We start from the raw sequence: 22,715 nt of genomic DNA, 5'->3' as shown, positions 1-22,715 counted from the left end.
ATAGGTCTTTGATTTTGTGGCTTCTGTTTTCCTAAGGGTGAAATCAAAGGTTGATAAAAAGAGTTCCTAGCAAATTTTTTTTTTCTGATTAAAAGTCTTGAAAGATGAGAAATATTGTTGAATTTGGTTAGGCCACTACCTACTAGAAGGTAGCACAGTCGTCAACTGGAGCAAAAGAAACCACTTGTTCTTCAAGGTCAAAACCAACAAAATAGTTCTGTTGCTGGACATTTCCAAATATGGACAACTTTTCATTGGACCTCAACATGGCAAGGCACCAAAGCCCCTTCTTTGCTTCAATGTAAGTAGTTTGTTTCATTAGAATGACTTCTGCACCATCAAAAATGAATGTCACATCAGGTGCTGCAGATTCCAAGTCCTCAAAACTTCCTTCAAAACACAACTCAAACCATTCGCTTGGTCCTCTCCTTTGTGGAAAATCTATGGCTTCGCTTAGTGCCTTGATCAATGCATCATATGCTTCTGATCTAAGAAATGTGTAAGTTGTGCCTGAATCAATCATAAACCCTCCTTCCCCATCACTTGTCCTGTTAAAAATCCCATCAGGGAGAGGTACATTTTGGTCACCAATGCGAATTCCAATAAGAGTGACATAGTAATACCGATCCTCTCCCTCCAGAAATGGAGTTTGCCCACCAGAGATCACTGCCTCTGATCCAAAATACATCCTGCTTCCCGATCCCTCGTTGTTCGGGAGCACCATGCAGTATGAGAACTTTTTTATGCCTAGGTGAGAAATTAAGGACAGGGGCTGCCGGCTCAAGCCGAGAGCACCTGCTTCATTCCCAACAAAATGCCATGAAGAGTAGTCAGAACAACCAAAATCCAAGTGACCAACATCCACAAGGTTCCTCTCAGGGTCTTCAAATGCAAACTTGTCATGGGACAGAGTTCCCTCTGTTGTAGAACCATCTCCATATCTTACCCTATAGTAGCAAGGGTCAAGAAACTCTGCGCAGGCTCTCCTGCGTACCCCTAAAGCCTCACAGGCAAGGGAATCACACGGATGGTGACCATAAGAGGAGGATTTTGCAGGGTTGAAGACAGGGGATCTTTGTGAGCATTTGACCCAAATGACCTCACTTCCAGTGTCCATGAAGGCATGTACTTGGGTAGGGGGAGTGCCCACAGAGAAAGTCACTATGTACTCACCATTTTCAGGGACTATTCTAGAAGAGATATCTTGTTCTGAGGATGAAAAGGTGGTGGTGAGTGACTGGATCTGGTTAAGACGCAAGACAGAACGATAAGCAGCAGCTTGTATACGATCATAGGCAGTCATGGAATGATTGTATGATGGGGATAGAGGTGAGTCACGGTGGATCAGACGAACCGAAAAGCCATCACCTGCAGTACTGCTGTTGATAGAGTTTATGGATTGAAGAATAAAGATGGTGTTCAAGAAGAAGAAAATGGTGGAAAAGAGAGAGGGCGGTGATATGCCCATTATCTAATATATGTGAATACTGCATCAGAATTTAAGTACCTAGCCAACTAATGCTTTTTTAGGAAGGTAATCTATGCATTTTGGTGCAATAGTTGTCTATTAATAAGGCAGCATTAGGAGTAGATTTAGTTATTAATGTATACCATGTAAGTTTGTGAACTAATATAAAAAAAGTAGGTCAAGAAAGGCATCAAGGATGTGGTACCTTTACTTGCATCGAAAGCAACTGAGTGAATAATATTTAGACATTAGAAAGAATTGTTGCATGGTTAGGTATTTTATGGTTAAGGGTTCATATTGGAAAAACAGCCACAGGAAGCTGAAGAAAAGCTTCAAGGGTGTGAATGCCTGTCTTGGAATCAAAAGATGAGGAAAGACTAATATGATACAAAAGCATGTCCAAGCTCCTGGCCATGGCTATACAGCTAACCTAGCTAACCCCCGTGCCAAGTCGTGATCAGAAGGTAGCACAGCCAACTGGAGCAAATGAAATCACTCTTTGTTCAAGGTCATAACCAAAATAACAGTTCTGCTGCTGAATATTTGCAAATGTGGACAACTTTTCGTTGGACCTGATAATGGTAAGGCACCAAAGTCCCTGCTCTACTTTAATATAAGTAGTTTGCTTCGTTAGCATGACTTCTGCACTGCACCATAAAAAAGAAATGTAACATCTGGTCCTGCAGAGTCCAAGCCCTCAAAACTGCCCTCAAAACTTCCCTCAAACCACTGCTCAAACCATTCGATCGGATCTCTCCTTTGCAGCAAGCGTATGGCTTTTGCACAGTGCAATGACAATTATGTCTGTTTGAGCAAAATTCCGCAAGGGAAATATTCATGGGATGATTCCTCAACCTTCGATCTTCCTTCTATCTCTTCCTCGATCCCTGCTAAATAAATAGGAGTAAATAGTTTTCTCTCATTGGGAGAGTCGGGTGGCCTTAGCCGTATGTGGTGGCGCTTAGCCGTGAGAGAGAGAGAGAGAGAGAGAGAGAGAGGGTTTTTTTGGGTGAGAAAGCAATTAAAAAGAATTTCCTCAAATGTCTTGCGTAGCTATGTATTTATAGTCTCCTTGTGTGCTAGGGTTTTGGGAAAATAATCCTTGTTTGGTTAGGATTATTCTTCCCCAAAAAAATTATAGAAATTATTCCAAGAGGAAATTATTCCAAGAGATTTGGTGGAGATTGGTTCCCTGATTTAGGGAGATATTCCTATCTAAAATCAAAGATAATTTCCCTAATTAAATAGACTTTAATTATGGTAATTAGTTTGACCTAAGAAGTATTCCTTTTCCACGTGTTGTCTTCTTATTGGCCGGTGAAATATATGTTCTCACAAATGCGCCCCCCAACTTCTGCATTGCGATTGTGAGGCATGGAGGCGATGAGAAATATTTACTGGGCTTTCTTCCTTGAGTTGGGCTTCTAATTGGAGTAGGCTTTTGACTTCTTCTTGGAGTTGGGCTCCCAATGGTAATAGGCTTGTAATTCCTCCTTGACTTAGGATGCCTAACCTTTATAAATACAAAGCTTCTTTTCACTCCTCTTCAAATTGCAAACTTTTCATCCTCTACTTTCTAACTTGTGAGAGAGATTTTGAATGAATGTACTGATTGTCGAGGAGAGGAGTCGCGGTGCACGCCAAGGTAGGTCGATTTTTTTTTCGCGGCTAGGACAAGCTGGGTGGGCCCGACTGGTTGTCGTCATGAGCAACGCTACTGCAGGCTCCCATGAATTTCCCTTTTTTTTTTTTGCGGCGAGGACCTGCTGGGTGGGCTTAACTGGTTGTAGTTGTGACCACATGGGGTGGCCAGCACGGCCAGCTATGATGGTGACATCGATTGCTGGAGTAGGCTACTACCGTTTTTTTTTCATGTCATGGGCCAGGCCCATTTGACTGATGCGGTGCAGTGATGGTGCATCCTGGAGTTGTGGAGGCGATGACGAGCTGCAAGCCTGGTGCTATTTGGGCCGTGCAAACGGTTTGGTGTGGATTGGGGCATGCCTACTGTTCCTTTTTTTATTTGGTCGCAACTTAGGGTTTTGATATGCTATCAACTTAGGGTATATTATTCTTATTCAATAATATAAGAGAATTATTTGTATAATACGTGAATTTTGTGTGTTTTACTAAAAATTTTGCAAAAATTATGTTTATTATGCATTAGAAATACGTACGTACATATGACTAACAAAATAGCATCTCGCAATATCTAATCAGCCGTATTTACAAATAATGGAAATCTTATTTTGCATTAGAGTCTGGGTTCTAACGAAAATTATGACTTCTTAATTATCATTGGCTCAAATTCAGCCATATTTTTATGTAGTCACATATCACATATAAACCGATTTGGCAGCTGATACAGGATCAGCTTAACTTTTGTCCATTTATTCAATTTCATAATCTCTGGAATTTTGGTTAAGGTCGGATGACATATCCTCTTTACAATATGAGCCAACAATTCAAGAGATGGAGTTCTATGAATCGATTGAATTAGTTATGTCTTTATAATTTTATGTGCTTTATTAATGTATTATATATATAATATGTACATCTGACTAATGTTTTAATGTGTTTATGTTTTTTTTTTATGTAGATATCATGATTTCATCCACACCTAGCACCACAGCTCCAGCTACTTTTCAATGTTAGGAGGAATTTAATGAAGTTGGATTGAATTTGGGTTGTAATATATATTTGGATTGAATTTTGGTTGTATTTGGCTTGTAATTTATTTTAGAACTTATTTTGTTGAAGTTTGATTGAATTTGAGTTGTAATTTATATGTTGAAGTTGGATTGAATTTGGACTGTATTTTTGTTGAAGTTTGATTCATTTTGATGTGTTGAAAGTTTGATGGAACCTTAAATTTTGGGTATATTGGTATATAAATACATTTTGGGCAGGTCTGTAAAAAAATAAAAAAAATAAAATTTTGGGCCCATGCCCAAATCGGAACAGCAGGAACCGAACTAAAATCGGACAGGTCCGGGTTGGTTCGGATTTCTATATGGATTTTTAAGCAGAATCGGTCCAAATCAAACCAGTCTACATTTTCGATTCAAATTCCATTTTTTAACGAAAACCGGTCCAAACCGGACCGTGCTCACCCCTAACATTTACTCATTGCAGAGAAGATATACAAAACACTCTTTGAGAGATGCAAATTACAATGGTACCCTTTATTCACCCAACACGTATGGCATCACCATAATGTGCAGTTACATGCAGAGGTGAGATTCACAATACAAAAATTAGAGGAAAAAAATTTCAACTATGCCTCTGCCTGTGTTAATTGTGGTGGTGGGCTTTGCTTTGAAATTCTTTTGTAAAAAGAAAAGAGGGAGGTCCAGAGAAGAAAGATGAGCAAAATGGTGGCAAATATGGAGACGCCGACGGAGAATCCTAGATGGTTGCAGAAGGTGTTGTAAACGTTGCAAAACTCCGACCAGTTGAAGTTATCGTTGCCCATTTGTAAGGTATATACAACAAAGCCAAAGCTGCCAGTGGCCGAGGCTACCAGCCCCAGTGTCAACTGTCACATTATAATTTTGCACGGATTAGTTTAATTTTGTGTTTACTTAAGAAAAAAAAAATGTAACACATGGAGAAAGAGAGAGCTAACATATAGTGCAAATTTAGCTAGGTTCACTTTGGAGAGAGAGAGAGAGAGAGAGAGAGCTAACCACATCAAAAAACGCAAAGAGGAGCAACATTGTTGGGGAAGTTGGAGCTAAGCTGACGTAGCACAAGCAAATAGATTTTCAAGTGAAAATCCTAAAGAAAGATAATCTAGAATCCACCAGGAAATTAGAGAGAAAATTCTCTTTGATTATTTGATAAAAGTCGAGATGCTCTCAACCAAGCATGACAGCTGATTAAATACAACGTTCTCACCCTTTGGACTGCCCTGGGGAGTTATTGAAAACGTAACAGAAAAGAAACGGAAAGTCTGTAAATTGAATACAATTTTTAAATGAACTTTTGGAAGGCCAAACGACCTCAGTGTTGGACTCGTGACGTTCTTCCCTTTTCGAGATGGTATTATGTAACTCAATCGGAGCTCAGACGCCAAATCTGTAAATTCCTGCCACGTCCTTTTTCACTTCTTCGCTCCAATTCTTCTTCACTCCAATTCTTCTTCAATCAATTAGAAAATCCCAACGATACGCCTTCCTTCTTTTCCTCGTGCCATGATTGACCATATTTCGTCCTACATCATAAGCAGATGACTAAACAAGATGATAACTTAATAATGATGTTATAAAGGCCTGCCACAGAGAATACCACCACAAAGTATCTGCACATATGCAATCAATCTTCAAAAAAAAATAACAAGTTTTAAAACAATATTAGTGACGATTTCATTGGATTGGCAACAACAGCTCCCTTAGCAAAAACATATTTTGCAAAACAAATTATTCGTAACAAACATTGAAAACAAAGGAAACAATTGACTAATAATGGTTGAGTTTGAGAGTGCTTTTCTAATAGTTTCAAAAGTGTTTTCTAAAGGCCAAAGGAAGACTTTGTAATTCATCTTGCACTCAATGGTTTGTGTTGTCTATTGTAAACAAATGTTAATGATAAGAAACCTTCATACTAAAGCACTCTAAAGAATACGCCTTCAAATTAATCTAGATTATACACATAACTCTTTGTAGAACGTTTGCTTTTGTTAAAGAACAGGTTTATATATCGATATTGTCAATAATGTATCAATTAGAGAAATGTTCTCGATACTTAGAGTTAGGGAGTTGCATGTATATATATTTAATTTAACTCACATGAAAGATGGTGACGCAGTAAAATTGGATAAAAAGGTTCCGTAGTAAGAGGTATCGTCCTCCCAATCTTCTGATCGCCTGGTAGTTAACATGGACACAACACAAATCATTGATGACACGATCAATAAGCTCGTAATTAGAAAACTGCAGCAAAAGTAAATGACAGGCTTCTTAGTTGATCCCATCACTAATCACTTTTAATGTCTCTGGATATTGAGCTACAAGTGGCAATTATAAGTAGCAGATTAAGGTTGACAAGACAATATTAGGGAGTGGTCAGAACAATCAGTAATATATCAGAGGCAAACTAATAGGTTCAATTCAGGGGAGGAATTTGTGGTTGACTTTCTCTGCCGCCCAAATGTTTTATCTGATTTTTTTTTTTTGGGTTAGTGGCATACTATGAAGTATATGTAACATCTTATGGGCTATACAGGTTGAGCCAATTCAAGTTAAAAATAGAAAATCTAAGACTATCTCCAACCATGTTGAGGCTAAACTCAAATTTTCACCCTCTAAAATACAACTATTCATGTATTTTTAGGACTCAAATTGTTTTTTCCTCCAACCTTGCAGACTCATAATTTGAGTCCGCAACTTTATTAAATTGTTTAAGAATGGTTAATCTCTAATTTTCTTTTATCATTAATTTTTCTTGACATTATTTTTGTTTCAACATTCATGATTTAATTTTCTGAACACTTTGATCTAAAAAAATTCAAAAATAATTTTACTTAAAGAATAAAAGCAAGTATAACAAAAAGATGAGTATTTATAGAGTTTGGGATGAGTTTTGAGGTTAGATCTAATTTAGATTAATTATAAAAATTATTTGACTGTTGGATTTAAATTTCAGCCGTTGGATATGAATTTTTCCCGTCGAGATTGCCTAAAAATAATCATGGCCATTGATTATATATAGAAGTTGGAATTAAAAATAAAATAAAATGGGAAACATCAACTTCTTTGCAATAGCTGTTGGTATATTTTTGTTTAAAAAGGATCAGGAGCTTTCAAAATGGAGCCGTTGAAAGGAGGTGAGTGGTCGACATCAGTCTGCAGCACAGGGCCCTCTTTTTTCACCTTTCACATGGGCTGCACAGCTGGTTATTGGGCTCCACAAAAATTTCCAGTCCAGGCAATATCCAGACTGGTATTCCGCCCAATATTTCGCCTGGACTCAAATTCCACCTGCCCAAATACATGGGTTGGAGATGAATTTTGGACTCGAAACCTAAATTTTGACATGGGTTGGAGATGGTCTAATTTTTCTTTTTGGGGAACTCAAGTCTCAAAGGGATGCTTGGGAGAATCTTCTACTTGGTAACTTCATTTTCTTTATTTATCTTTTTTTTTTTTGTGGCCAAAACATTACTTTATTTAATTGAAAGTATGATAATTGCATCTTCTCAATTATGCACTATGGGAGGAGGAAGGTGTTATCTGTACTGTGGTCCTCCTCCAAGCTTTAAAAATTGTATGCACTATGGGAGGAGGAAGGTGTTATCTGTAATGTGGAAATCAGAGTTTCATTTAATGACATCATGCCTAAGGGCCTCTACAGAAGCTCCAAAAGTTTGTTGTACCTTACTTCGATCAAACACTAATTTGGGATACGACCTTGATGATCCTGCTGAAGGGTCTTTACCGAAGGCAGAAGTTATCATGCCGATTTAGGAACGTGTGTTGCTACCACATCAACTTGCAAAAAGTCTCACATCGAATAAATGTGCAAATATCCCAATACTTTTTGTCTATTAAAGGGCAATGTTCCCAAAATGGAAAGGTGAATTAACCTAAAACCAGTGCCAAGGTCTTGACTATTGCTTTCTCTCTTTCCTTTGCAGACCTTACGTCGCTTGCCGAATATTACTTCTGCCTAATCTACCGAAGATAACCACATTCTCTATTCCCCACAAGTTGTATCCAGATTTGGACATCAGCACCTCTTTAATTAGAAGATAATGTGTTCATGTTTGACATTTTATAACGTGTAATTTTATGTGACAATTTAACAACATAAGACATCGAATTGCCCAATTTTAAAATATACGGAATAATGGAAATCTTCTTTTGTACTATAGTTTGGCTCGAGTTTGAGTCATAATATTCAGCCATGACATGAGGACTTCTTGTGCGCTTGTAAAAATCCACACTGAGGATCAGCTTGGAGAACAATTGAGACAAAAATGTTCATTTTATATTTGGGGGTTAGAACTGCATCTGCAAGAAAAACCTTATGGTTTGAAATTTATTATCTTGGAATCTAAATTGGGTTTGGAAGGTGCAACTTCTCTCTCTCTCACAGTTGACTTGAAATAAATTTAAAGTTTGTATGCATTATTAGTTGCAGAAATTAATTAAAGTGTATATATGCTTCATTAATCCTAGCTGACATAGCCGTCGATAAATAATTAGCCTCATAATTAGCTCAGACAAATAATAAATGAAAGTAGACATTTTTATTTTGTCACTACAGTTCGCCGTGCACGTTTTCTGCAGAATTTAAGTTTCATAATGCTGCGCTTTATATATGCAGCAATTATCCCTATTAGATTTTCCATTGTTGAAGTAGAGTTGTACTTGTACCTAACATTTTTTTACTTTTTATAGAAAATTTGGCATAAGTCCAATTATGATGAGAGATTTTGGGTGCAATCCACGCAGAAATTGTTGTTGATCCAAGTCCTTTGACTTTTGCGCCACATAAGATTACATGCCTATTTCAATTTATTGATATTTACTTTTTTTTATTTTTTTATTTTTTGTTCCAGTTATGCACCTAAAACATAAATAAGGTAAATTATGAATTCCTAAAACTGGTAAGTTATTGATTTGTAGGATATTAATTATCATATTTGATTTGAATTTAATTGCAAATCTATTTATTGAATTCTGAAATTTTCCCAAGGTATACCGACATCAAAATTTGTAATAAGAGTTCATTAAAACTTCATACCTTAACAATAGGTAAGGTACCTATGCATACACCTCGTATGCAGTATGCAGGTAATTAAACCCATAAATTACCTCTGGTCCAGGTAATTAAATCCATAAATTACCTATAGTCTAGGTAGTTATACCCTCTAGCCCAGCTAATTGAACTCATATAATATCTTGGTATGGATCTTTAAACTCAACTAAGATAAAAATTCATACAAAATTTCTTTGGAAAAAAAAAAAAAAAAAACACTATTACATGGAAGACATGTACGTATGTATATAAATATGAACCTCCAGAAAAAACTGCTTAAGAAAATTCAAGAAAAAAAACACTTACCAGTAAGGTAGGTACATATATACATGTATGTATTAACATTATTTACCTGTATGTCAGGTACATAATTTAATGTGGGTGCTTGTCTGATCGATTGGTATAATATGTGAGTCTTTACTTTTTATTGATTAAATTGTATTTTATCTATATATTAGGAATATTATAAAGGAAAAAAAATTCAAAATTCAAAATTTGGAATTCAATTTCAAGGAAATAATGCATTAAATTTAGATTTTCAATGTGTTTTCCTTATTTACCTTAAAGGGTAAAATCGACACAACAAAAAAGTAATAAATGTCAAAGGACCTACATCTAAAACCAAAAACACGAGGACTAGACCCAATGATAGCTAATCGTTTTGGACTTAGATCTAAGAACCCCTACTTTTTATCTAAAATTTTGACCAGCACTGTTATATGAGGTATTCTCTAATTCAGTTTAATAACATTAACATTTTTTAAATATTTGTCACCTTCAATCGAAAACTCTGACCAGCAAGGTAGAAAAACTTGTATGAAACGTGTGAATTGTTAGCACTGTTTTGTTATTTCCAATTAGTCACAAACTGCCACGTGGAAAAGTTATCACACGTGGCATGTCGTGAGTAGTCGAAAATAGCAAACGTTTCACACAAGTGTTTCTCATTATATGGGATCTCTGTCACCTCGATCGAGATCAAATCTTATCGTCTTTATATTGTGTTTGATTTGATATTGAATTCTCAAAGGCCTGTGAAATATGCAAGCCTATGCAAATCCCCGTCCAAAAGGATTTGGGTTTTTATTGTGATTTTGCCGCAAAGAGAGCAGTATTAGTTCTTGTGGCAGATCATCTTATTAGGTTTGAAATATGAATGCAATTTATGACAATTTTTTTAATAATAATTGTAGTCAGCCCTCATAATATATTATACATCATAAATAATTTTTTTATACATAAAAAAAATATAATAATAATAACTTTGTAATGCGTCATAACTTTTGAAACAACTAGTAGGTTAAGTTATTGAATTTCAATCAACTACCAGGATTTAAGACTCACTGCTGGCGTTATAATAATATTATAGTTAAGGCGGGAATATAATATCAATTCTGAAATCATTGTGTGAAAGCTGGTTCGTATTTTTAGGTTTTCTTTCCAACTTCATCACCTTGTCAGTGCCAACTTATAAAAGTCATCCCACCAAATATTTACATTCTGGAAATTAAATTATTATCTTATGTGTTGACTAACAATTTATTCACAGTTCCTGTGGGGGAAAAGAATGACACGTTTGCACAATATTGTAGAGAAGAAAGTGATTGCCCCAGGATTGGATCGCATTCTTAGGATCTGTTTTTGCTGCCATTCATTATTTATATCAATGATAGTGGGGATGGGGGATTTTAATACAGTATTTCGAGTATAAGGATAATTGTTCTTAATTACTTTTTTTACGAACTTGGTGTGTTTGCCAGTCTTTTTAAAGAGAAAATGACATATGAGAGAGGTGAGGGAGACGACTCGACGAGAGAGAAACATACAATTAAATAGATTTAATTATTTAATTATTTGAGTATAAAATATCTTCTTCTTTCATTGAACTTATTCGTTTTTCGTTGAAATTTGTATTTCAAAGTATGGGTCAGGCGGCCTTTGCCCATATAATTGAAAACGTTGGTAGTGTAAAAGCCAATCTTGCAGCCTTGACCAAGAAAAGGGCTCAAGGACTGAACTGGGGTAGCCGTGTTGGAAATACGCGTGGACAACACATCTTCTATTCACAAGAGAAGAGAGGCCGTGACGTGCACTTAATTTCATGTTATTAGGGATACTGATTTATTATCTTTCAATATTTTAACACCGAAATTGATATCTACAATCAAATTCTAAATCTAATCATGCAATTATTCGTAAATTACACATATCATTCATTCAAACTCGCGTGTTTAATATTTGTGAAAAATTAACTAAACAAAAAATATTATGTTATGTGGTATATCATATGAAAACATCGGCCGTCACATAATGTTATTCGTTCACGTATTATAACATGATGCATTTCTTGCCAGCCGGCCATCCATGAGCGTGAGAGTTATCCTGAACTTGTTAGGCAGCTGGTCCTAATTCATCGACGCATTTGAAAACCCCGCAAGCTATAGAGTCTAGAGAGGCTGCAGATAAATCTGGCGCCACATATCCAATTGATCACATACGTACATATCGGAAGTATGAAAATGTGGCATAGCATGAGCACATACCCAGCAGAGTCCTATTCCTCTGCCAGTGTGTCTTCTTCCAACTTATCCACCTCCTTTGTTGGCCATTGTCCTTTCCCTAGTTGTTCATTGAAGTTGAATTCATATGGACCCTACCCTAACCCATTTGTCCAAAAAGTCATTCTCTCTACAAGAGCCTTGTAGTTTAAGAGATAAAGTATAGTAGCATTTACACCTGCATTCGAGTTCTTCGGTTCGATTCCTTTCTCCTTTAATATCTATTGAATAATAAAAAAAGATATTTTAGTCATATATCCATTCTTAGCACTAAAACTATAAATAAATTCTACACCATTTCATTTCTATAAACAAACCCAAAAATTGACAGTTGGCCCTATTGAATTTAATTTTGATTATTAAATTACTTTGATGCCCTATTGAGTGTTTTGGGTTTTTTTTATGAGGTTTTGGGGTTGGGTTTGTTTTAAGAAATCAATGACAGTTTTGTAATTTAAAAAAAGTTAAAAACTTTTTTGTTATGTTGTAAATGGGCTTTGGGTGTGTTTCTAAAGTCTATTTCGTATAGGGTTTTTTTTATTTTATAATTTGGGTTCCTATATTTGGTATAATAGTGAATCTCCCTAAAAAAAATATATATGTTTAAGAAAAAGTCATCCTCTCTTAATTTCACACTCTACCCTTCATGAAAAAAGGGCATAAACCCACTATCCTCTGCCTATCTATTTAAAGCTTCAAACTACTCTTAGTCCTTTAACTTCTCTCCTATTCTTTCTTTTAGTCTCTGAGTTGGGTTGGTACTTTGGGAACATGGAGAGCCAGAGCCAGTACATTGGGAGCAATAGTGGGATGGATGGGGTGGATCAGAAGGAAGGGAAGGTAGCAAACCAGAGAAAAGCAGGGACTTGTGAGTCAATTCTGAGGATTTTGGCCTTCATGCTAACTCTAACTGCAGCTGTAGTTCTTGGGGTCAGTAAACAAACCGAAATTGTGTCAGTGAAGATCCTCCCAACCTTGCCTCCTATTGATGTTCCAGCCACTGCTAAGTGGCATTACTTATCTGCTTTTGTGTAAGCTCTCTCTCTCTCTCTCTCTGATTTGAACACTAACTAATTACTAATGTTTTCTTTGATGATACATCCACACATACAGTTTTTTTTTTTTTTTTGCATTATTTAACTTCTTTTTTTTTGGACGAAATTTAACATGTTTGTTGGAAAATCTAACATGTTATGTTATCAGACTGTTATTCGAGAACTATTAACAGTCTCACAACATAACATACTATGCGAGATGCGAGATATCTACCAAGACCTAGAAATCATAACCTTATAAGAGATTGGCTTGAGTAAAGCTAGATGTGATTTGATACAACACAAACTGAAGCTTAAGGCCAAAATCATAAACGAGGGATTTCTTAGATAAAAACAGAACACATATCTCCTACATGAAGATCTGGAAGATCTTAGCTTCCAAATTGCAGTAAACTCACATAGTTGACTCAGTCCTCCACCCACCCATGCCTTATCTAAATATTTCTAGCTATTATTCCCGTGATTGCATAAAATCCCCTATGCATGTGAGAAAACTTACAAGTCCCTCTTGCTTGTTTTCTTTTATGTGGTGAAAGGTCGACATCAACCATAATAATATCATCCAAGTTTACAAGTCCCTCATAAGTACGTAATCCTACCTTCTCACCATTGTTGTTGTCATTATCATCCTCCTTGAAATAGAGTTCTCAATGACAGAAACTTGCGTAAATGTCCTCAACTACTTTGTCTTACTAATTTTCAATCTGGTGCTGGACACCGCAGTCTATAATTTGTAGACTATATGTTTACTCACCACCTGTAATCGGGGCGAATATTAACATCGCATTAATTACCTAGATGAGTGTGATTTAATCTACCACCTACACAAATGAATGGGTATTGTAATGTTACCAATTAACAGTGGCGAGCAAAAAAAGTGTGTTGTCAAGAACTACAACAACAAAAACTCCTCTAAAATTTCCTTCTTTTTGTTTTGGTAACTCTAGATTATTGGTAAGTAATTATTGTATAATTTTTTGTAACTAATTTTACCAAGGTTGACTATGTGCTAGGTACTTTGTGGTAGCAAATGCCATAGCATGTGCATATGCAGCATTTTCCCTAGTCCTTTTGTTTGCGAATCGGGGCACCAAGAGCAGCTTAGGGCTGGTGATCATCTTCCTTGATCAGTTAATGGTGGCATTGCTCTTCTCCTGCAATGGAGCCGCCGCGGCAATTGGTCTGATGGGGTACCAAGGGAATTCACATGTGCAATGGAACAAGGTCTGCAACGTGTTCGGGCGATTTTGTAACCATGCGGCAGCTGCAATAGTCCTGTCCCTGCTTGCATCTCTAGTATTTATGTACCTAGTTGGGCTTGCTGCCTTAGGCCTCCACAGGCGGTCTAAGTAGAATAATGGCATGCACTGCACCCTCTAATTTGCAATACCTATAACAGAGGTAGAGCCCAATTTTTATTCTCCATGTCAAGTACTAGCTAGTTTGGTGTGTGCATAATAAATAAATTTGATTTCTTTCACCAATATTTCTTCTGAAGTATTATTTGTCCACTATAGTATTTCTGAAACTGCTTATTGTTGTCAATTGCTTTCCAAAGTCTACATGGAAGCAGTTAGATCATTATGACATAATCTCTCGTGAAAAAGTCAAAGCGTATCTTCAATTTCAAACATTAATTGGAAGGAAAATAAAAAGTTGGGTTGGTGGGGGCTTTCTTGTATACACAAAGTGTTATATATATATATAGAGAGAGAGAGAGAGAGAGAGAGAGAGAGGAGAAATAGGTGTTTGATTTTGTGGCTTCTGTTTTCCTAAGGGTGAAATCAAAGGTTGATAAAAAGAGTTCCTAGCAAATTTTTTTTTTGTAATTAAAAGTCTTGAAATATGAGAAATATTGTTGAATTTGGTTAGGCCACTACCTACTAGAAGGTAGCGCAGTCGTCAACTGGAGCAAAAGAAACCAGTTGTTCTTCAAGGTCAAAACCAACAAAATAGTTCTGTTGCTGGACATTTCCAAATATGGACAACTTTTCATTGGACCTCACCATGGCAAGGCACCAAAGCCCCTTCTTTGCTTCAATGTAAGTAGTTTGTTTCATTAGAATGACTTCTGCACCATCAAAAATGAATGTCACATCAGGTGCTGCAGATTCCAAGTCCTCAAAACTTCCTTCAAAACACAACTCAAACCATTCGCTTGGTCCTCTCCTTTGTGGCAAATCTATGGCTTCGCTCAGTGCCTTGATCAATGCATCATATGCTTCTGATCTAAGAAATGTGTAAGTTGTGCCTGAATCAATCATAAACCCTCCTTCCCCATCACTTGTCATGTTAAAAATCCCATCAGGGAGAGGTACATTTTGGTCACCAATGCGAATTCCAATAAGAGTGACATAGTAATACCGATCCTCTCCCTCCAGAAATGGAGTTTGCCCACCAGAGATCACTGCCTCTGATCCAAAATACATCCTGCTTCCCGATCCCTCGTTGTTCGGGAGCACCATGCAGTATGAGAACTTTTTTATGCCTAGTTGAGAAATTAAGGACAGGGGCTGCCGGCTCAAGCCGAGAGCACCTGCTTCATTCCCAACAAAATGCCATGAAGAGTAGTCAGAACAACCAAAATCCAAGTGACCAACATCCACAAGGTTCCTCTCAGGGTCTTCAAATGCAAACTTGTCATGGGACAGAGTTCCCTCTGTTGTAGAACCATCTCCATATCTTACCCTATAGTAGCAAGGGTCAAGAAACTCTGCGCAGGTTCTCCTGCGTACCCCTAAAGCCTCACATGCAAGGGAATCACACGGATGGTGACCATAAGAGGAGGATTTTGCAGGGTTGAAGACAGGGGATCTTTGTGAGCATTTGACCCAAATGACCTCACTTCCAGTGTCCATGAAGGCATGTACTTGGGTAGGGGGAGTGCCCACAGAGAAAGTCACTATGTACTCACCATTTTCAGGGACTATTCTACAAGAGATATCATGTTCTGAGGATGAAAAGGTGGTGGTGAGTGAGTGGATGTGGTTAAGGCGCAAGACAGAACGATAAGCAGCAGCTTGTATACGATCATAGGCGGTCATGGAACGATTGTATGATGGGGATAGAGGTGAGTCACGGTGGATCAGACTAACCGAAAAGCCATCACCAGCAGTACTGCTGCTGATAGAGTTTATGGATTGAAGAATAAAGATGGTGTTCAAGAAGAAGAAAATGGTGGAAAAGAGAGAAAGGGCAGTCATATGCCCAGTATCTAATATATGAGAATACTGCATCAGAATTGAAGTACCCAGCCAACTAATGCTTTTTTAGGAAGGTAATCTATGCATTTTGGTGCAATAGTTGTCTATTAATAAGGCAGCATTAGGAGTAGATTTAGTTATTAATGTATACCATGTAAGTTTGTGAACTAATATAAAAAAGTAGGTCAAGAAAGGCGTCAAGGATGTGATAACTTTACTCTTGCATCAAAAGCAGCTGAGTGAATAATATTTAGACATTAGAAAGAATGGTTGCATGGTTAGGTATTTTATGGTTAAGGGTTCATATTGGAAAAACAGCCACAGGAAGCTGAAGAAAAGCTTCAAGGGTGTGAATGCCTGTCTTGGAATCAAAAGATGAGGAAAGACTAATATGATACAAAAGCATGTCCAAGCTCCTGGCCATGGCTATACAGCTAACCTAGCTAACCCCCGTGCCAAGTCGTGATCAGAAGGTAGCCCAGCCAACTGGAGCAAATGAAATCACTCTTTGTTCAAGGTCATAACCAACATAATAGTTCTGCTGCTGAATATTTGCAAATGTGGACAACTTTTCGTTGGACCTGATAATGGTAAGGCACCAAAGTCCCTGCTCTACTTTAATATAAGTAGTTTGCTTCGTTAGCATGACTTAACTACACCATAATTAACATCTGGTCCTGCAGAGTCCAAGCCCTCAAAACTTCCCTCAAAACACTGCTCAAACCATTCGATCGGATCTCTCCTTTGCAGCAAGCGTATGGCTTTGTGCAGTGCAATACGTCTGTTTGAGCAAAATTCTGGAAGGGAAATATTCGTGGGATGATTCCTCAACCTTCGATCTTCCTTCTCTCGCTTCCTCAATCCCTGCGAAATAAATAGGAGTAAATAGACCACACCCGCGGGGTGTTGGCCAAAGGCCCTCCGATGCCTAATTTAGTTCAATTGGATCTTGATAAAGATACGACAATAGCTAAAATGAATGGAGTTTTCTCTCATTGGGAGAGTCGGGTGGCCTTAGCCGTGTGTAGTGGCGCTTAGCCGAGAGAGAGAGAGAGAGAGAGAGAGAGAGAGAGAGAGAGGGTTTTTTCGGGTGAGAAAGCAATTAAAAAGAATTACCTCAAATGTCTTGCGTACCTATGTATTTATAGTCTACTTGTGTGCTAGGGTTTTGGGAGAATAATCCAGGATTATTCTTCCCCAAAAAGATGATAGAAATTATTCCAAGAGATTTGGTGGAGATTGGTTCCTTGATTTAGGGAGATATTCCTATCTTAAATCAAAGATAATTTTCCTAATTAAATAGACTTTAATTATGGTAATTAGTTTGACCTAAGGAGTATTCCTTTTCCAAGTGTCGTCTTCTTATTGGCCGGTGAAATATATGTTCTCACAAATGCACCCCCCAACTTTTGCATTGCAATTGTGAGGCATGGAGGCGATGAGAAATATTTACTGGGCTCTCCAACTACATCTAGGCTTTCTTCCTTGAGTTGGGCTTCTAATTGGAGTAGGCTTTTGACTTCTTCTTGGAGTTGGGCTCCCAATGGTAATAGGCTTGTAATTCCTCCTTGACTTAGGATGCCTAACCTTTATAAATACAAAGCTTCTTTTCACTCCTCTTCAAATTGCAAACTTGCCATCCTCTACTTTCTAACTTGTGAGAGAGATTTTGAATGAGTGTACTGCTTGTCGAGGAGAGGAGTCGCGGTGCACGCTAAGGTAGGTTGAATTTATTTATTTTTCTTCTTTTTTTTTCACAGCTAGGACAAGCTGGGTGGGCCCGACTGGTTGTCGTCGTGACCAACGCTGCTGCAAGCTCCCATGAATTTCCCTTTTTTTTTGCGACGAGGACCAGTTGGGTGGGCTTAGCTAGTTGTCGTCGTGACCTTATAGGGTGGCCAGCGCGGCTAGTTGTGATGGCGACATCGGCTGCTGGAGTAGGCAACTACCATTTTTTTTTTCATGTCATGGGCCAAGCCCATTTGACTGATGCGGTGCAGTGATAGTGCATCCTGGAGTCGTGGAGGCGCTGACGAGCTACGGGCCTGGCGCTATTTGGGCCATGCAAGTGGTTTGGTGTGCCTTAGGCCACGCCTACTGTTCCTTTTTTTTTTTTGGTCGCAACTTAGGGTTTTGACATGCTATCTACTTGCAATTTTATTCCCTTTTCGCACCTATTCACCGATCATGTCTTCCTATGAGGGTAGCCGATCACTGAGTTCATAAGTTCCTTTGTACTTGTAAGGTGGTTCCAAGGTGCACAAGAAATGATTCATGGCTAATCTGCATCGTGTCACAACCGATGCTTTTACCATACCTAATGACGTGTGCGTCAAGCTAGCGGTGCCTTCGACTAACGATGTGCCTTGTGTGGATCCGAACGATCCGAATGCCAGAGTTATCACATTCTGTCCATTCTACTTCTCTTTAGGCTTCACGTTCCCATTATCAAAGTTCTTCAAGAAAGTGTTCTATGCATGGAGTGTGCCCCAAGCCAATCTACCGGGCGATCATGTGTTTTGAGAATCTGAGCCGTTTCTTCAAGTTGGATTTGATGGTGCAGCAGTTCTTTTACTTCTTCGAAGTGAGGCGTTACGAGAACTATGCTTAGGTCCTTGTGTACCAAGCTGTTTAGCAATCTCAGCCAAGGAGATCACGTATAGCGCGTCGATATGTTGGAGGTCAGTGAACGGTGGGAAGGCGAGGTCGGAGAAGGTCCACTTGTTCCCCTCACTTAATACGATGATACGTCGTACTTTATTGATCTGCTTCAAATTTGTTTGAATTTCTTTGATGTATGACTAACTGACTTATGTCTTCTGCTTTCAGAGAATGACATCAACAAGAAGCTGGATCTTGAGCCGGACATGGCTAAGGTCCGTTGGGCCCTAAACATCCTTGTGAGGTTTCGCGAATGGCGTTGGCTGTTGAGCGAGTAGCGGAAAGAAGTTGGTGGTCTACCCCTCCCAAGGATGTTGAGAGATGGAAGCAGTATGGCCCAGACTCGGACGATCTGCCTGCCGAATGGGAGAAGTCCTCGACCGAACTCCCTCAAAAGAGGAAGGCTGATGCCAAGTCCTCCAAAGATGAAGCTGGAACCTCGCAGGCAAGGGACTTGTCTCCGTTGAGAAAGAAGCCAAGACTTCATTCTGCTGTAATCTAGTCTATTTCGAAAGAGGTCTCATAAACTGAGAAGACTCAAGTGGGAGCTGCTCCTTTGTCGTCTGCTAGGGTCAAGCACCTCGTCGGCGCAGATAGTAAGAAGATTGGTGACATGTGGAATGTTCGAGACATTCCACTCAAGTCTCCAACTGACAAGCTCAAGACCTGCAATCTGCCCGGTAAAGAAGTCTGTTCTCGAACTGATTCGCCTGTCGAGAAACAAAGAGCTGCTGACATTCCTCCCCGAAGTTTGATTCGTCTGCACCCGTCAAGGGATGAAGATCGAACTGGGAGGACTGCTTCTCCACCAAACCACCGTGATCCAGCAATCGAGCCACGAGCAGTCAAACATGGAGCTAATTTGGCGTCGTTGACTCAAAATTCACATATTATACACATAATTCTCACATATTATTAAATACAAAAAATATATATTTAAAAATATATTTTTTTTTAAAAAATGGTATAGCCGCACGGCTAGACCCAGTTTTCCCCTAATTTTCTTTAAAAAGTAGTATAGTAGTGCGGTTATACTCTTTTTTTTTAATTTTGTTTAAAAAATAGTATAGCCGCACGGCTATACTCGTTTGACAAGTGGCGCATAAGCGTTGGGCAGGTCTATATATACAAATAGTATAGCCGCCCGGCTATACTAGATTTTTTTTGGAATAATTTTAAGAAATAGTATAGTAATGCTGCTATACACGTTTTTCCTAATTTTTTTTAAAAATAGTATAGCGGCCCGACTTTACTATTTTGACACGTGGCACCTAGGCACTAGACGCATCTTTTATATATATATAGTATAGCGGCAGTGGCGGACCCAGACTTTCGTTGATCTGGGGGCTTAAAAAAATTCAATGGGCTATGTGGGGGCTTTACTTGAGAATGACCTAAAAATAATTAAAAATAATGAATTTAAATGGGATTATATGGCTGAAGTTTTTGGGTAAGTGTGGGCAGCTGCCCATAGTTGGCATTAATTGGGTCCGCCCCTATATAGCGGCGAGGCTATAATTTTTAAAAAGAATCTTTAATCTGGGAAATTTTGCCGGCATAGACCTATGCCGATGATAGTTCATCGAGAGAGGCTTTTTAAAAATTTTAAAAAATATAAAATTAGTTTCTTTACTTTTGTTTTTTGCCTACTTCTTTAATGTAATATATTTAATTAAGTAATATCTTAGCCTTTTGAATTACTTTAATCAATAATTATATTTTTATTTTTATTTAATATAAAAAAATTAAAGAAAAAGTCCACAAAATAATTAATTTCTATTTATTAAGTCTTTTGTGAAATCGTTTGGGTGTCTTAATTAAATTTCTCCATAGCCCAAAAGCCCTATGCATTACTATTGGGCCATTACTTGAGTCTCTATTTCCCCCTTTTGATTGTTTACTTTTCCAAAATTATTGCCCGTAGAAAGATTTTAGCACTTTCACATTTAATAATGTATTATACACGAGCACACGTATTTCTCATATTTAATACACATATTTTTTACAAAAATTTCGATAGGACACACAAAATTCACATATTATACACATAATTCTCACATATTATTGAATAAAAATAGGGAGCTGATTTCCCCACTCCCCTTTTCTCTACTTACACTCCCTTTTGCTTTTTAATACTTTTTAATCAATTTTGTTCTTTCTCTTTACTATTCTATCCTTACCCAACATTAATTTCTTTTTTACTTCACTTTTATATTATTTCTTTCTCTTTACACTTAATTTTCCAACTTACACTCCATTTTCAATATTAAAGGGAAAAAAAAAACTTAATTTCTTACTCGATTAAAGGAAAAAAAAAACTAAAAATGGAGTGCAAGTTGGAAAATTAAATATAAAGAAAAAGAACTAATATAAAAGTGAAGTAAAAAGAAATTAATGTAGGTTAAGGGTAGAATAGGAAAGAGAAAGAATAAAATTGATTAAAAAGCAAAAGGGTGTGTAAGTAGAGAAAAGGGGAGTGGAGAAATCATATCCCTAAAAATAATATATAGTTTTCAAAAATGGTATAGCCGGCCGGCTATACTCAGTTTTTCCCTAATTTTCTTTAAAAAGTGGTATAGCCGTGCGGCTATAATCGTTTTTTATTTTTTATTTTTTTAAAAAAAGACGGGAGCATAGGCGCATAGGCGCATAGGCACCGCCCGGCGATACTATATTTTTTTTGAATTTTTTTTAAAGAAATAGTATAGCCGACCGGCTATACTCATTTTTCTTAATTTTTTAAAAAATAGTATAGCCGCCTGGCGTTACTGTTTTGACACGTGGCACCTTGGGCTGGGCCCGTCGTTTTTTATTATATATAAATAGTATAGCCGCCTGGCTACACGTTTTGAAAAGAATTTTAATTCGGTAAATTTCGCTGGCATAGACCTGTGCCGACAAACTTTCATCGGGGATTTTTTTTTTTAATTTTAAAAATGTAAATTAGTTTCTTTACTTTTTTTTAGGCCATTACTCGAGTCTCTATTTCCCCCTTTTGATTTTTTACTTTTTCAGAGTTATTACCCATAGAAAGATTTTAGCACTTTCGCGTTTAATAATGTATTATACATGTACTCACATATTTCTCATGTTTAATACACATATTTTTTTTACAAAAATTTCAATAAGGCACACAAAATTCACGTATTATACACATAATTCTCACATATTATTGAATTAAAATAATATACATTTTTTTTAAATGGTATAGCCGCACGGCTATGCGCAGTTTTTCCCTAATTTTCTTTAAAAAGTAGTATTCCCGTGCGGCTATACTCTTTTTTAAATTTTTTTTTTTTTTTAAATAGTATAGCCTCATGGCTTTACTCTTTTGACACGTGGCACATAGGCGCTGGGCGGGTCTTTATATATGTGTATATATGTATATATATATATATATATATATACAGAAATTCTCTTATGCGGACATCCGGACGTTATTATCGTGCGGACGCCGTGTATTTCGTACTACACCTCTATGTTTTCCTGCTTGTTTACAATAGGATCCGCACAATAATAACATGCGGACATCCGGATAAGAGAATAACTGTATATATAGGACAAATAGGTCTTCGATCTTGTGGCTTCTGTTTTCCTAAGGGTGAAATCAAAGGTGTTGGAAAAATAATATTATAATATTGATTAGATATTATAATTTTTAATTTTTAATGTGTGAATGAAAATAATTATTTTGTTTAGGTATCAAGGGTTGCATCTGATACAATTGAATTAAGTTCAGTTGCATCTTTCCTTTGCATAAGTGGCGTCATTTAGTGAACAACCATTGTTATTATTCCAAAGGTCACTTAGGTTAATTATATAAAACCCATGTTGTAAGGCTATCCAACTAGTTCTTACCCATGGAAAACTAGAGAATTCCCCAGTGCTCTAGTTTTACTCTTGTAATCAATGCTGAGTCTAGTCTTGAGAGTACAAATATATAATTGGTTCGTCAGAGTCTTAAATTGAAGTGTTTTAATTTAGGATTATCGATTGTTGAATCTTG

At 37.3% G+C, this 22,715-nt stretch overlaps 2 protein-coding genes and 2 pseudogenes across 2 annotated transcripts; 1 reads left to right on the top strand and 3 right to left on the bottom strand.

Annotated features, from left to right (window-relative positions):
- Positions 1–142: 142 nt before the first annotated feature.
- LOC110751571 (aspartic proteinase CDR1-like) lies at positions 143–1,578 on the bottom strand (annotated as a pseudogene).
- A 3,167-nt stretch (positions 1,579–4,745) lies between these two features.
- LOC148297328 (CASP-like protein 1) lies at positions 4,746–6,443 on the bottom strand (annotated as a pseudogene).
- A 6,009-nt stretch (positions 6,444–12,452) lies between these two features.
- LOC110751572 (CASP-like protein 1E1) lies at positions 12,453–14,331 on the top strand. Its single transcript, XM_021952060.2, has 2 exons — positions 12,453–12,821; positions 13,859–14,331. Exons 1-2 carry the CDS (start codon positions 12,562–12,564, stop codon positions 14,196–14,198), a joined length of 600 nt encoding a protein of 199 aa, XP_021807752.1. The 5' UTR covers positions 12,453–12,561; the 3' UTR covers positions 14,199–14,331.
- Positions 14,332–14,640: 309 nt separating this feature from the next.
- Positions 14,641–16,134, bottom strand: LOC110751575 (aspartic proteinase nepenthesin-2-like). Its single transcript, XM_021952062.2, has one exon. It carries the CDS (start codon positions 16,079–16,081, stop codon positions 14,729–14,731), a length of 1,353 nt encoding a protein of 450 aa, XP_021807754.2. The 5' UTR covers positions 16,082–16,134; the 3' UTR covers positions 14,641–14,728.
- Positions 16,135–22,715: the final 6,581 nt, after the last annotated feature.

This window comes from Prunus avium, chromosome 1, assembly GCF_965620075.1.
Source record: "Prunus avium chromosome 1, drPruAviu1.hap1.1, whole genome shotgun sequence".
Classification (NCBI taxonomy): Eukaryota; Viridiplantae; Streptophyta; class Magnoliopsida; order Rosales; family Rosaceae; genus Prunus; species Prunus avium.
The sequence above is the reverse complement of the archived record's forward strand: the minus strand, read 5'-3'. Positions and strand labels throughout refer to the sequence as shown.

What these genes read in the sequence shown, in the direction of transcription:
- LOC110751572 (XM_021952060.2), top strand. Translation starts at nt 12,562, where the DNA reads ATGGAGAGCCAGAGCCAGTACATTGGGAGCAATAGTGGGATGGATGGG. An exon ending in CATTACTTATCTGCTTTTGT is followed by an intron (nt 12,822 to 13,858) that starts GTAAGCTCTCTC and finishes ACTATGTGCTAG; the next exon opens with GTACTTTGTGGTAGCAAATG.
- LOC110751575 (XM_021952062.2), bottom strand. Translation starts at nt 16,081, where the DNA reads ATGCAGTATTCTCATATATTAGATACTGGGCATATGACTGCCCTTTCT.